At 37.1% G+C, this 15,906-nt stretch overlaps 1 protein-coding gene across 1 annotated transcript in view; it reads right to left on the reverse strand.

Annotated features, from left to right (window-relative positions):
- Window positions 1-5,029, reverse strand: part of COL12A1 (collagen type XII alpha 1 chain) — a 124,788-nt gene extending 119,759 nt beyond the window's left edge. Inside the window, exon 1 of the mRNA XM_081336546.1 lies at window positions 4,531-5,029. Within this exon, the coding sequence (XP_081192672.1) occupies window positions 4,531-4,606 (76 nt within the window). The 5' untranslated portion in view covers window positions 4,607-5,029. The remainder of the gene's footprint in view (window positions 1-4,530) is intronic.
- Between the last annotated feature and the right edge of the window lie 10,877 nt (window positions 5,030-15,906).

Below are 15,906 nucleotides of genomic sequence, written 5' to 3' on the forward strand. Positions count from 1 at the left end.
AGTAGAGAAAAAGCAGCCCCAAATGTCATGACTTGGGGCAACCCCGAAAACTGTCTTTTATTTAAAGACTTTTGTTTTAAAAAATAAAAAATAGAGGGGGAAAAACCCTGACTACCATTCATAAAGGAGTTTCAAGCAGTATGAAAATCAATGAGAAACCAAACAAAGACGCGTGCTTAGATGTGGATTTCTTGTAATTGTTTCTGCCTAAAAACTGTGCTCCTTCCAGACAACTACTCAGAGAAAAGAATCAAAATCATCTTACTATATCAAGAACTAAAGTCCTGCAGTCAGTGGTGGGATTCAAATATGCGAACAACCATTCTCTGTGTGGATGCCGCTTCCGGAAGTCCATTCTGAGCCTGGGCAACAAAAAATTAGCTACCGGTTCTGCCGAAGTGGTGCAAACTAGCTGAATCCCACCATTGCCTGCAGTCAGAACTGACAAAAAGTACAATCAAATTAGAAATCTGGAAATCAGAGGTTATAAGTAATGTATTATATTATAAGAGAGCAAACAGCCAATAAAGAAAGATGTGTAGTTTGTAATCTTGCTCTTTTGGAAAGTTACCAGATATTTCTTTCCAGTATTTGGGATGAAGGCAGACAAAAAAAGAGATATGGCAGTGGCACCAAGATTATGATATATTATAACCGAATATTTTACAAATGAAATATGAGAAATGAGAATGGAGCAGCAGTAATTCAAGAGAGAACAATTTAGAATATGATTTAAAATGTAAAAAAATGTAAAGTGAAAACATCCACTTTAAAACATACAGAAATATAATTATAGTGTCGTCAACTTTAATTTGTAAAATTAAGAATACCTTTACTAAATTCTTCAAAAAACATTTAAAAAAAAGTTACTAGTGCTGAGTACATGCTCTATTGGTTTGACTGCATGTAGGCATGTTGAGTGAAGGGTCAAGCTTATTCCTAACATTTTCTTTAGCTCAATCGTCAACCAAATTGGGATTCTGAATTACTAGGACAGGGTTTCCCAAACTTGGCAACTTTAACAAGCACAGACTTCAATCTCCAGAATTCCCAAACCATTCTCCATGCTGGCTGGGGAATTCTGGAAGTTGAGATCCACATGCCTTAAAGTTGACAAGGTTGGGAAGCCTTGCATTAGGGGAATAAAACCGATTCCTTGTAATCTTCAAACTTTCTCTACTCTCCAAACAGGATCCAGTGGTGGCAAAGTCTGTAGCTATCATCTTATTCCTTTTCTCTGTTTGATTATAATCACAGTGAGGTATTACCTCAGAACAACTGATCTTTGATCTCTCCATTATCTTTATTACTTTCAGTAAGTAATAAATCCAATTTTTTCATATTTTAACTGAATTGACTCGATAATGTTCCACATAGGGGAAACATCATCTCCCCATACATAGGAATCAAATGCATCAATGAGATGCCAGATTTGAGAATAGACAAATTTGGCTTTACCCATCTATTCATTTGTTTGTTCGTTCATTCATTGGGTACAAGAGGTTGGTGGACTAGTAGTATAATAGTATATTATCTCCAGTCTAAATTGATATAACTCACCCTTGGGGGGTTTTTTTGTTTTTTGTTTTACAGAATTAGCATCAGAACTTCAGTGTGACTAAGAAACAATGAATATAGTTTGGGGCTATGTAACAAAGAAAATTGAGTAGTAATTAAAATGAAGTCTCCTCTAAGTTGAACTCAACTTTTGTGACTTCCCATTAAATAAATAAATAAATAATAAATAAATAAATAAATAGTGCTCACTGAGTTGAGATTCAGACCCCACTAAGCCCTTGAAAATGTAACTGAGGAAGTCACTGAAGAAAATAATCAGTCACCCTGTTACATGAAATCCTGAGGAAAAATATCATTTTGAAGCCCATCCCAATTAGTTCACAGGGTTTTGAAAATATTTACAGCCCTGTATTATGTTTATAGTTCTTAATACCATTCTTCAAAGCACAACCAGCACATAGTAATGTAAGCCTACCACAGCCTACCTACTACAACCTATCAAAGACGATACTTAGAAAGAATAATGGCTTAAAACAAATTTATCATTATTCTTCAAACAATATTTGATACATTGAGAGAAAGCCCAAGATGTTTTCAGCTTTTTTTCCTTTTAGGGCCTTCACTTTTTACAGATTTTAAGCCAGTGATCCTTTTAGCTCAACCTCCACCCAGGTGACCACCAGCTCCATTCTTATAGACAGACTTGGAAGTCATTATTGAGCATGGCTATTATCTAAAGAACAACCAGTCCCTAAGCAGGGAAGTGGAGCAAAAGCAACGTGCTCCAAGAAGGGTCACCATGGATGGTGGAAGGGTTCACCTTCTTCTCATTCAATGCCCCTGGCAACAGGGAAGGCATCTAATACAGATAATCTTCAACTTATGACCACGATCGAGCCCAAAATTTCCATTTTTAGGCAAGACAATTGTTAAGTGAATTTTACCAGTTGCTAGGTGTCCAAATTTTGATCACGTGATCATGGGGATGGTGCCATGAAAAACAGTCATAAATCAGTGCTGTTTTTGCAGTGCTGTTTTAACTTCAAATTATCATTAAACAATGGTTGTAAGTTGAGGATTACTTATATGTGGTTCCTGAGGCTTCTGGGCTGACTTTGCCAGGTGCCATCAGCAGGGCTTCCTTCCTTCCTTCACCTTTCTAAGTGTGCTGTCCACCACATCTTAGGAGGATAAATGCCCACCCTAAAAAAACTGATTGAAATAGCTACATAACACTTCTGTCCTTCGTAAGAAAGAAGAAAGGTTTCGATAACAGCAGTAGCAAAGTATTACCAAAATGAAAATGGAATTAGTATTCTGGAAGTTAATCAAAAACTGAGGAAAAGGTATTTATTTTTCTCTCTGTGTGTGGTATTAGGTAGGTTTGAGAGGTTCCCTATACTCCTTAGCAGAACCCCAAACTGGTTCTGCATCAGGATTAATGGGGCGTAACATCATTTCATGTTACATGGGTGACTCTTTTAAAATGTTTTAGAAATGGTACTTGATGGATTTAGGAATTTTTTTAAAAAAAATCGAAAATGAAACATTTGCAAGGCACATTTTCTCATCTATCCAATTTTAACTTTAAAAAAGTTACAAGCAAAGAAACTGCTCTGCAGTTTTTCAGAATTTTCATTTAAATCTCTACCAGCGTCTATAGTGTTTTTGGAATTCCAGGACTGATTTTGGTTTTTCTGGAACATGTAATAAAAACAGAAGCTAGCAAAAAAAATGGAAATGATTGATGAGATCAAGCCTCTCAGCATATAAAGAAAAGTACAAGTCCTGTCAGTTTCTGCAGGCAGCAATTTGAGAAATGTGGTCACAAGTTAAAATCAACTACAAGTTTGTCCATCATTTAAGAGGATACGTGGATAGGAATTATGGCCTGGGTTTCTTTTACAGAACTACCATTTTCACTCTGTGGGAGGCAAAGACATGTTCATTTTGTGCTCCTGCTTGAAGGTGAAGGGCTGTAAATTAGAAGCATTATTTATCCAATATATAAGAATGCTTACACAACACAAATCATGAACTCTATCCAAATCACAGGATTATCTTTTTTCATGTACAAAAAGGTCAGTGCAGTGCAATGACAAATATGGCAATCCAACATTCTCAAGGACGAATGAGATGGTTGGAGAATAGCTGAAATAGCTGAATGTCCTTGTTTGGCCACTACTTCTCCAACTAGGAATGCTTTTGCAGGGCATATGTTGAAGTAGTAAAGTGATAGTAAGGAAGCATGACATTTGAAGTAAATGAGAAAGTATATTTAATTTATGTGATTAAAAGAGAGGGGGGGAAACCCTCACAAATCTATTGTACAGTGTTTTCAAATGGTTAATCCAATATGCTGAATGAGACTCGGTCTGTGTGGGAGCCCAGGCAGGAACGTTTTGAATGTCCCAAGGGACCCTGATCTTGCTTCAAAAACAGGAGCCAGGATTGCTCATTCCTTGCTCTGTCCCAAATGAACTGACTCACCAAGAAGAGGACTTTCCTCCCCATTTCATTCCAAACAAAACACACAGGCAGCCAGATTTTGTTGGGAGTGCTTTATTTTATAAACGCTTCAAAATAATTTTTTTTAAAAAAGCAGACACATGTATCTTGTATATATTTGCAGTACAAAGCAGAGTAATTAAGCATTGAGAGGGTGTGGACATGTGCTTCGGGGCTTCTCCTGCTACTAAGGAGAAGTTTCAAGTTGGCACAGGAATCTTCCTTCTCCCTAACCACTCTTCAAAAGAAAGATAGAGAGAAAAGGAACAGCCGTGGAGGGCCAAGATCATAACGGAGATCTAGTGTGGACAGCACACCAGAAAGACAACAAAACAGGGAAAAGAGAAGAGCGACTCTGCTGGAGTTGCTCTAGAGAAATAAACAAAACTACAAAAAGAAAGAGATAGAAGAGGATATGAAACAACAGTCACCTTCAGACGGCAACTGTTGCCTTGTTTAATTCTGCACCATCACTTTCATGGAATAAAGGACAGAGTTATTTACCTTGAGCCTCAATTGAACAAAGCAGAAGAGCTGCACATACGACTGCTACAGCTGTTGCACGGAGCCTTATCTTCATGGCTGCTGTTTTGTATCACAACCACATGAATAATTCTAAAAAAAAAAAGGAAAAGAAAAAAATGGAGATTTAGTACAGAGGGTTGTTTTTTTAAGCAGACGAATGGAGAGAAAAAGGAGGGAAGTTCAAGATCAGCTTTCACCAATTTATGCATTCCAGATTGGTAGGAACGTCTTTCATTCCCTTTAGTCTTCTGGGCTTTATCAGAATAGAGAAGAATGATTTACACCACTTTCTTCACCAGAGTCAACTTTCCTTTCCAGCAAAAACCCTTCCTTTCTCCCCCTCTTGCACCAAGTCAGAATATTTCGACAAGAAACTTTCCCACTCTTTCCAAATTCCAAAACTCCAAAACTCATCACTACTTGCTATTCCAGATTTAGGGATAAATTGACAAATATATAGGTACATAGATAGTTCTTGCTTACCAATCATCCATTCAGCAACTGTTCAAAGTTACAACAGTGCTGAAAAAGGTGATCAACCAGACATCCCTGCAATCACATTATTGTGATTTGGCAACCGGCCCACTTATATCTATCATCCATCCATCCATCCATCCATCCTTCCACCTACCCACCTACCTACCTATCTATCTAATCATGTTTTTAGACTACCTGTCTCCCTCTCGCATTTATGATGGTCACAGCTTCCCACAGTCATGTGATCAATATTTTTGATCTTCACAGCCAGCTTCCTACAAGCAAAGTCAGTGGGGAAACCAGCAGGAAGTCACAAGTCACAATCATGTGACATGGTGCTTAGTGACCATGAATGATTTGAAGGATGAGTTAACAAACATATCTGGAAATGACACTGTAAGTTGGTGCATTCACATGACATTTCACTTTAAAACTGTGTTGCTTAGCAATGGAGTTGCCAATTCTAAATGCAGTCAGTAAGTGGACTTCTTCAAAAGAAATAATGAACTGAAAACAGTTCCATTAAAAGCGGAGCCAACAATCACAGAGGAATGAAGAGCCAGTGAGTAGACCAGCTTTTTGGATTTCCTCCTCGGACAAGGAAAGAGCTTTGGATTGTCCACAAGCACCCCAAACAGTTGCTCTTCAAGAGGACACCACAAGACAGTGATCTCCAGTGGGTTTAGAACTCTGACAAATGAGGAAACAGGGATTCTGTTCAACCATAGTCAGTGACTTTAAAAGGACACTGGATTTACATATTTCCTTTTCTAATCACTTTCGGAAATTACTTGTTAGAATCAAGAAGAACCGTAAATTCTGAGTGAGCACGTTTTCTTTCAGCAAAAGAAAATTTAAATACGGGTTTGACTTAAAAAACCTCTTTTGGAACAAAAAGCAAAATGGTGATTAGAATTTTGATTTTAAGAAGTTACAGACTACGGGTATGGATTTGAAATAAAATTTAAGAATTAATTATAGTAATCATTCCTGTATGAAAATGTTTTTGTTTTTATTTATTTATTTATTTTTAAAAAATGATATGCTAGGACTATCATTAGGCTAAACCCTATAGAAAATTAGAAGGAACTAAAGATTACAATTAAAGGAGAAGAGCATTTAACTTTGTAGCTAATAGATTTGATTTACTAAATACAAAATGGAGCAAAATAACATTGGATGATATTTTTGAACAATGGGCTGAGGACCTATTTTTAAGAGTATCTGCCTTTATGGACAGATTCTGTTTCAAAAATATTGTAGAAGAGAAACAAGTATTACCGGATAAGATCTGAGATGGATCTGAAAATGGATTTTAAAACAAAAAGACTACTACAATAATAAAGAAAAATATTCTACACTGGACAAACATAAGAAACCAACTGTTATCTTAATAATTAGAAGGGATGTACAAATAACAAACCAAGAGAGTGATCTGGATAATCTTCCTATACTGGATTTATAAAAGGGGTGTGATAAATATTTCCTTTAAACTGTTTTGAACTTTGTGAGAAAGGGCAAAAAAAATTAAAAAAATCAAGTTCTAGAACATTATTTAAAAGGACTAAAGATCAAGATCATTAAAAATAAAGAAGGAATGTAAAGTTGGTTTATTTGATCAAAATAAAATAAATTATTATCTCTGGTAACACTTAACGGAATTTTGCTGACATCAGAACTGAAATGATGAAGATTGAAGATTTTTTTATAGATAAGAGATGGGATATGGGAAGAAAAGATCATTTGTTTTATTTTAAGAGGTGATATGTATTGTTTATACTTGTGATGAAGGGGAAGTCATTTCTTCATATATTGCTTTTCTATTTTTACTATATTTTTATTTCTATTTTCTGCATCTATTTTTTCTTTTTATCCTTTTATCTTTTTAGTTTGTAGAATTTTTCTATCAGTGTAACTGTAATTTTCAATGAAAATTACTAATAAACCAATCGCTGGTTTGTGAGGAATACCTGTACTTTCATGAGGTATACAGAGTAAGATAATGGCAGCAAAGTAGCATACTTATAGGAGTCTTTTAAATTAATGCATTATTCACATTACATTTTCTCTAAATGTAACATAATTCACCATATATTTCTTTAAATATGCTACACCAGTTAATGAAGGAGAAATCAGTCCTCAGTTGCCTATCTTAGATGCTGTTCCAAGATGCCTTGCATAACTAGCTTCAGTGTGTGGCCGATTATACAATGAATAACCTCACCCTTCAAAATTGCCTGGCAAATCTCCTATCTTCTCCTAAGAGCACTGAGCTAATATACACAACATCCTGAAATTGCAGTACATGGGCAGAAGTCCCCATCCTCTTCATGAAGAGACATCCTCTTCTTTTTCCAGGAATGGATAGAACCTCTACTCACTAACTGTAATCCTGGAGAATTTGGTTGATATACTGCATGTAGTTGTTTTCTAAATACTGTTAAATTGAATTACTTCATTTCATTAAAATATAAAATTCTGTACGTTCCAGACATACAGCATATTCTGGATAAATGCTAATATCAAGTTCTTATCTAAATGTCTTAATTATTTGCTTGCTTTTTACTAAAGGATTACTCTGAATGTAATGCTTTAAGATGTTTGGAGAACTGGAAAGAGAAAACAGAAGAAAGGACTTCAGACAGCTAGTTAATAGATTTTTTTGCGACATGGTGATAAATAATAATTACTATGGATCTTTTAAGGCAGGGTTGGGCAATCTGTGACCTGTATGGCATAAGCCCCCAGTGCTAATTTATATCTCCTGAATTGCGCTAATGAAATTTGGTGTTCTTTAGATGTTCCTAGGAAAAGTCAAAAACTTCAGGATGGCAGGTAGTGTCACAATCCATTCCCACCCATTTTGATCAACACTGAAATACATATAAAAGAGGTGGGGGTCAGGCAAAATCCGACCATTTACAGATTTTGATTCCACACACACAGAAAGACAGATGTCAGAGGAGGAAGAGGTAGGAAGAAGGAAGGGGAGGGAAGATCATATCATACTTTCCAGAAAATCCATAAAAACGTAGCTAAAATCCTTCTACATTCCTCCCATAAATAAAGACTAATATGTAAGACCATGCATACTGCTTGATTCTTTTTGCCATCCTGCAGTGTTGCCATTGTTTATTTATTTTCATTCCCCATTCAATAACTTTGTTCTTTGGGGTCTTGTGCGAGAGGAATGATGGACTGATGATGTCTCCATGCAAGCAGAACAGATGGTTTGGTCGAAGAATGAAAAACCAATGAGTAGACAGGCTCTTTGAAACTTTCTGAATGAGGAGAGATCGGGAGATTGTTCACTTGTGTTCCAGACAGTTGCTCCTTGTGAGGAGACTGCAGGACAGTGGTCTCCTGCAGGCATGAGTGCCACGAAAGGAGAGGATCTGCTGTCTTGCTCATAACCAGTCGGTGCCTTTTAAAGGACACTAAGTTCGCTTAACCTCACTTTCTAAACACTTTCATAAACGGCTTATTGGGTACTTTTAAACTATTAGAGATGTTTGGGAACAACAAATTTGAAAGTGCTGGGTGAATCTGCCTTCATTCCAGAATGAAATAAAATTTTAATCATCACCTTAAGAATTTGAACACCAAAACGCTAGGTAAGATTTTGATCTTAGAAAGTTAAAAAGATAAATTTGAAATATGAAACTTCTTACAATAAGATTTTGGGATTAACTATAAAGAACAGATTTTTGTGGGAAATAAATCTGCTTCAGTTTTTGCAAACTATAACAAAAATAAGTAATTTTATGATTTTATGGACACCAGAAGGGACTAAATATTTTAGGCAGAAAGAAAAGGCACAGACCCACCTTTCATGTTAATTAACTGGGACTTACAAAATCATGCACAATTTGTAACACTGAAAGTACTAAAGGAGACTTTTAAAGAATGGAGTCACAGTATCAACAGTGTCAGTCATGATGTCTGCCTCCTTGGATAGACTACTGTATGTACAAAAGTTGTTATTAAAGAAATAACAGATGTGGAACAAATTTTATCTGACAAGATAGAGATGGTACTGAAAGGCCTAAAGAACAACTTGGAAAAGATTGTCTCAATGGATATACAAAAGAAAAATGAGTAACCCAGATTGTTAGGATCAATATGCAAATAATGCTTACATTATGAACTGCCTAGAGAATGCTCTAAAGCACAATGGGGCAGTAGATAAACCTAAATGCTACGCTATGCTATGCTATGTTATGCTATGCTAAAAGATCAAAATGGTAATATAAATAATAAACCAAGAAAGTGGCCTGAATAGTTTTTTTCTTATTAAATTTACCAACAGGGACTTCCGGTAGCGCTGCCGCGCCGAATGGCGGCGTTTCAAAGCCGCCCGATCCTGGGAAGCGTCAAAGCGCCCGCAGGCAGCGAAAATCAGCTGTCCCGTGGCACTGGAGCTTCTCCCTCGGGAGAAGAGGGAGAGGCGAGCCTGCCTGGGTAGAGGTAGAGCTCCCCTGTGATTCTCCCAAGTAGTTTGGGGGATAACAGGGTGAGCCCCCTCGGAGCCCAGGCTTTCTCCGCTCTCAGGACGTCTTCGCTCCAAAAGGAGCGGAAACAGACGCGACAACTGCACCTGCTGCTTAGATGGGACTGTATTTTGTTCTTTGAGAAGCAGGCAGAGCAAAGCAGGAAGATCGGAATTATCAAGTTGGATTATAACTTTAACTCAGCTTCATTATCTTCTTCAAGTTTCAAGCTTGAAATGGAGTAAAAATGGCGCTGGAATGTTTCTTTCCTGTGAGAAGTGAAAACTGTTATATTTGGCAATAATGCAAGAGATACAATCTGCAACTGACTTTACCCAGCATCGGATTTTGTTTATTTGAAAGCCTGTTATCGAAGGTTAAGAACTTTGTGAGAATTTTTATTTTTTCTTCCCTTTTTCTTTTCTTTTTTCTTTTTTTTCTCTCTGAACTTTGAAAGAGGAAATCGAAACTTAAGAGATGGCTGCGAGACGTGGGGGAGGGCTTCCAATCTTTAAACCTACAGTACAACCATCCTCCCCCCCCACCTCCTGCATTTACACTGACAGATATTCAGCGAGTTGTGACACACGTTTTCCAGCAGGAAATGAAGGAATTAAGGGAAGAATTTGTTAATCGAAATAACCAGATGAGGGAAGATATAGTGCTTGCACTTCAGGGTCTGGCCGTACATATAGATCGCCTGGATGACCGTGTGGACTCAGCTTTGGAGCATGTGGAGAATTTGGAAAATAAAATTATTGATGCTGAACAGAAGATTGACAGAGTAGAGGCTAAGATTGACAGAATAGAAGACGAGCTTACCATATTAGAATATAAGAATATGGAGTTTGCTTTGCGTATTAGAGGCCTCAAAGAGAATACTAAAGAAGACTTGGAATGGGAAGTGGCACGAGCAGCGGCTCCTGTTTTGAAATGTGAACCTGAAGAATTACTTAAGGAAATGGATAAGACATTTAGGGTTAACTCCTGGATTGCTAGACAAAAAAATTTACCTAGAGATGTAGTGATTTATTTTTCCAGGAGACTAAGCAGAAATTCTATTATCCAGGCTTTTTATCGGGAAAAATTTCAAATTGCAGGCCAAGATATTATGATTTTAAAGGAGATACCTCAAAAAATTCTTAGAAAACGGAAAGATTTTGCTTTTCTGTCTGATGAGCTTAAGAAGCGACAAATCCAGTTCAGATGGGATATACCTATTGGAATTGTGGTAAATTATGCAGGGACCAGATACAGATTGGACACAATTTTAATAGCAAAAGATTTTTATACTAAGGTCCTGAAAGCAGGCTCACCACCATCTCCCCGAATCAAAAGAATAGAAGTACAAGAAGATAAACAATTGAGTGAAGGGGCAATGTCATTTCCTCTTGAGGAGATGCGGCAGGTGAAGTCTACGGAGCAGAGTTTGGCATTAAAGAAAGACCCAAAAGAACAGAGGATGACAAGAGCTGCATATAAGCGTATGGAAAAAGAGCAAAAACAAAAGCCTGTAATTGGTCCAGTTACGCAAGATGTGGCTGCCTCTGAGCTTGTGGGGGGAGTACGTCCGAAGAGAGCAATAGCTGATCTTTAGGCTATGCTCCAAAGGCTCATGGTCACCAGAGATGGGGAAGTTTTTGATATGCTCCAAGTTAACAATAGTAAAAATTCTCTAAATTTATACATCAGAGACTAATCGAACTGGATTATAAATTTGTTATTATGATGAGGGACTGGAATGGAGTTTTGGTGCTGTTTGACAAGAAGAGATCCTCTAAAAACTTTATTTGAAGGAAGAGCTGGAATTATGGCGGGAAAGGAATATGAGAGACAGACTTATTCTTACAGAAAATATATCAAAGAACCCTTTGTTATAAATATGCATAGGTACCTTGATAGAAAAGGTTTGGGATGTTAGTCTTATTTTGAATCTATTGGATAATGGGGTATTATTGTAGATTGTGATGTTAAAGAAACTAATTTGATGTTGAATATAAGACAGACTTATTCTTACAGAAAATTATCAAAGAATCTTTTGTTATAAATATGCATAGGTACCTTGATAGAAATGGTTTGAATAGGAGAGACAGACTGGTTCTTATAGAAAATACATGAAAGAATTTTGTTATAAATATGCATAGGTACCTTGATAGAAAAGGTTTGGGATGTTAGTCTTATTTTGAATCTATTGGATAATGGGGTATTATTGTAGATTGTGATGTTAAAGAAACTAATCTGATGTTGAATATAAAAAGGATAGTTTGTTTATTATAGAAGAATGGGTGTCTAAAGTTTTGAATCTTGCAGAGACGTCTAAGATTTTTTATGTATTTGAAGGATCATTCACAGGAAAGATATGTTTCAGTTTGGAGGAGATGGATAGATTATATTTAGAACAAATATGGGATTAAAAAGTTCCATTTAGCTTATGAGTAGATGTTAGCGGGATATTGTTATTGGTACTTTGATTGTAGTTATGTTAAAGGGGAGTTAAAGCACATTATGAACTTGGTTAATTGTATATTTGCATAATTTTTATTTAGAATATGATTATTATAACTACAATCCTGTATTTAGCTCTGGGAAGTGGGGGGTTTTGGGGTGGGGGGCATTTGGGGGTAAAACTTTGTTTTTGTAAAACTTTTCAATAAAAAAAAAATTACCAACAGGCTTGTTAAAGACCTGAAGAACTCTGTACAATGGGATAAAGAAGAAATGAAAAGAAATCAAATCCTACAAAAATATTTGAATGAACTCAAGATAAACATTCTTAGAAGAAGTAAAAAGAAAGAATATAAAGTTAGTTTATTTGATCAGGGTTAAAACAAAAAACGCTGCTACTCCCAGCAACTCTTTATAGATTTTCTATTAAGACCAGGACTGCAAAGATTATATTTTATGGATCTTCCTCTAGATAAAGGATGGGATATAGGAAGAAGAGATAACATATTTTTATTATATTCTTCTTTCTTCTCTCTCTTTTTCCTTGTACTTTTTACATTTTTTTCTTTCTTTAAGATCAGTTAATAATAGATTTTACTATTATAATCAAAACTCTTAACTCTTTAACTGTTACATTTAAAAATAATAACATTGCTTTACGGAGTGATTGAAAATGTAGTTGGGAAGCAACAACATTTTTAAAAAGTGTGGTAATTTTCTATACCAATTAAAAGAGATTGACCAAAAAGTCTGTTATAAATCTTTGAAAAGCCAAGAAACCTCAAATGTATACAGGTAGGCCTCGGGTTATGAATGTAATGGTACCTGCCAATTACATTCATAACCCGAGGATTAGTAGGAGTAAATCGCATAACTTGACCACGATCACTCCCTGCTTTTGCCCATGCATTCGTTAATTGAATGTGCAGTTTGTTAAGTGCACATGAAGTATCTCAGGGAGGGGAAGGCTGGGGGGGGGGCTAGTGCTTCCGACCACTCAATGCTTCCCCAATCCACTGACATATCTCATGCTTCCCCCTCCCCCACCATTCTGCCTGACCAGATCACTTACCTTACATAGATCTCGATGATCAAGGGAGCTGTCTCCAGCCTCTCTGCCGTGGTTTTGCCTTGAACAAAGGCCTGCAGGGACAAAAGATTGTGTCCCTATAGGCTCCAGTCATCTCTGCAAAAAGGCTTTGTCACTGAGAATGGAGGCCAGGAGGGACCACACACGTCAGCCCAAGACTCCATTCTCAGTGGCAAAGCCTTCTTGCAAAGATGGCAAAAGGCTTTGCAAACAGAGGGAAAAGGCTTCGATGTTTCAGGCCTTCCCTTCATTTGCAAAGCCTTTTGCCACAGATCTCGTCCAGGCCTCCATTTGCATAGAACAGAGGCCTAAAGTACCATGAGATCATGTGAGATCAGTAGGGTGAGGTCTCGCGCTACTGATCTTGCGTGATTTTGCAGTATTTTAGGCCTCTATTCTCTGCGAACGCATTGAGGGCCTGAAGCACCGAAACAGGCCAAGAAACCGAAGGCTCTCTAGATCTTTGCAAGGCGAGTATCCACAGGCTAGTGTCTATGGGAAACCAGCAGGGGGTGAGGCAATAGCCAGGGTGGACGTTGCAGTGCCTCTGCAGTCATTCGTAAGGGTGAATGTGGTGCTGCAACATTCACAATCTGGGGACTATATCGTAAGTACTTGCGGGTGTTATGTCACAACTTCGAATGTTCGCAAGTGAACTGACATAACTTGGAGATTACCTGTACAGTTCTATTTCAATAAATACATAGAATACCAAAAGGTAAGAACAAGCATTACATATTTCTCTGGAACAGATAGTCCTTGACTTACAAATGTCACAAATCATACCAATCATTAAGCAGGACACCACATGACTAACCCAGTTTTAGAACATATTTTGTGACAATTGTAAAGCAAATGCTATGGTCATTAAGCAAACACTGTGGTCATTAAACCTACTGTTTGCAATAGGCACTTTTGCAGGAAATCAGAAGTAAACGATAAAGGCCAGTTTCGGGGGGGGGGGGGACATCGTAAATGATGGTTACATATCTGTGCAACACTGGCCATAAATGTAGGCCAGTTGCCAAGTGTCAAAAAATGCGATCACATTCCTGTGAAAGGGTGGACAAACATCAGAAGTTTGAATCCAAGTTGCAATTATCTTTTTCAGATCTGTTGTAACTTTGAACAGTCACTAAGTGACTGGTCCTTAAGCACGGACTACCTGTAATCTAAAACAGGGGTCCCCAATCCCCGGTCCGTGAACCAGTACCGGGCCACGGCATGCCAGCAACTGGGCAGCACACAAAATCATGCACCCTCCAGTCCACAGAAAAACCTCTCTCCCCAGAACCGGTCCCTGGTGCCCAAAAGGTTGGGGAACTCTGATCTAGAATAAAATTGCCAATCTCCTTTCCTGCATGACTATCAATATTTTTTTAAAAGGTTCTAGTGCATTTAAGATTCTGCATTTCACAAATGCACACAAGAATGATGAGTGATTCAAGCTGAATCTTTATACTCCTGTCCACCATGCTACCCTTGAGAAAATTCAGGCATCAGCTCCAGTGATAGTAATGCAGAAGACTCTTTGCAAGAAAAAAGCCTATAGTAAAGTACTTCTTTCCACTGGGAGTTTGGCTTCTTTTTCACAACTGTTAAAGCACTTAGTTAAGGATAACCTATGAAAGATTCGCAGTAGTTTGGAAAGGGTAATAAAAATTGCTCACCCTACTTGCAACTCCTCAGCCTTTTTACTCCCACTCCTCCCTGCTTCCTAAAATCTGAAACAAATTATACATAAGGGGATGTAACATACCCTTGAAACCTGACACCCACATTGAACAGCCCCAGACACAGCCAGATCATTTTGTTCACATACATCCAGAGAAAAAAACAACCCCAAAGTAAAAGATGAATGGTGGGGAGGAGGCAGCCCATTACATCATAAGGCCAGAAATATACCCTTGCCTGCAAATCTTTAAACTGACATCTCTTCTGAACTCAGCAATCCTTCTGATTATTTTTTTATCTGTCTGACAGAACAATCTATGGGTAATGCTAAGGCACTGAATTTCAAGTGAGCTCTAGAGCAGCCTTCTAGAATTCTGCATCCTTACAAATCTCAGAATACATTTTTTTGCTAATGAATGTAATGGCGTTTGAGGGCTTTATAGATAAAAATATCTCCGGATTTTATTAAAGTATCCTAACATGAAGGAAAAATAAGATGGATACTCAAGACATTGTTTCTTTGATTCATGGGAAAAAAAACCATTCGCAACTAGAAAACATATGCCAATGTGTGAGATTTACATAATTTAACCCAAGTTGTAGAGTTCGGTATTATGAGTTTAAATAATTTGCAGTTAATTAAGATTTTTAAATCTACTTTTTCTAGACACTCCATTTTTAACCATTGTCTGATCTAGATTAAACAGCAATCAATCCGTGTCAAAAATTAGTGGAGTAGAAAAGGAAAATTTGGGGCATCAGACAAATTTAGTAATTCCAATTGCAACAGCTATCTCGGTGGATTTTAAAAAATATACCCCTGCTCAAGAGTCTTGGGCTATAATGTAACACAGATTTGGACACCCTTAATTTCTATGGCTAAACCTAAAACTAAATGAATGCTTATTGGAGAGTAAGTTCCATATGTATCAATAAATTATATTTCTGAAGAAATGAATAGGATCATATAGATAATGTAGTTAGCTTTTTTCCTAGATTGTGACCTTCCTTTCTGAGAATGATTCAAGTACTTTGACAAGGATAGCCAAAACTAATTAACTTTATTTCTTGTTGACTATTGGATGACCTGTGTTCTGCCTCGTGATGAAATAGAAGATAGAGCTAACAGCAGCATTTGTATATAAATATTATCTACTTAAGTGAGTTTATCTTTGGTGC

The sequence above is a fragment of the Vipera berus genome, assembly GCF_964194415.1.
Source record: "Vipera berus genome assembly, chromosome: 1".
Lineage (NCBI taxonomy): Eukaryota > Metazoa > Chordata > Lepidosauria > Squamata > Viperidae > Vipera > Vipera berus.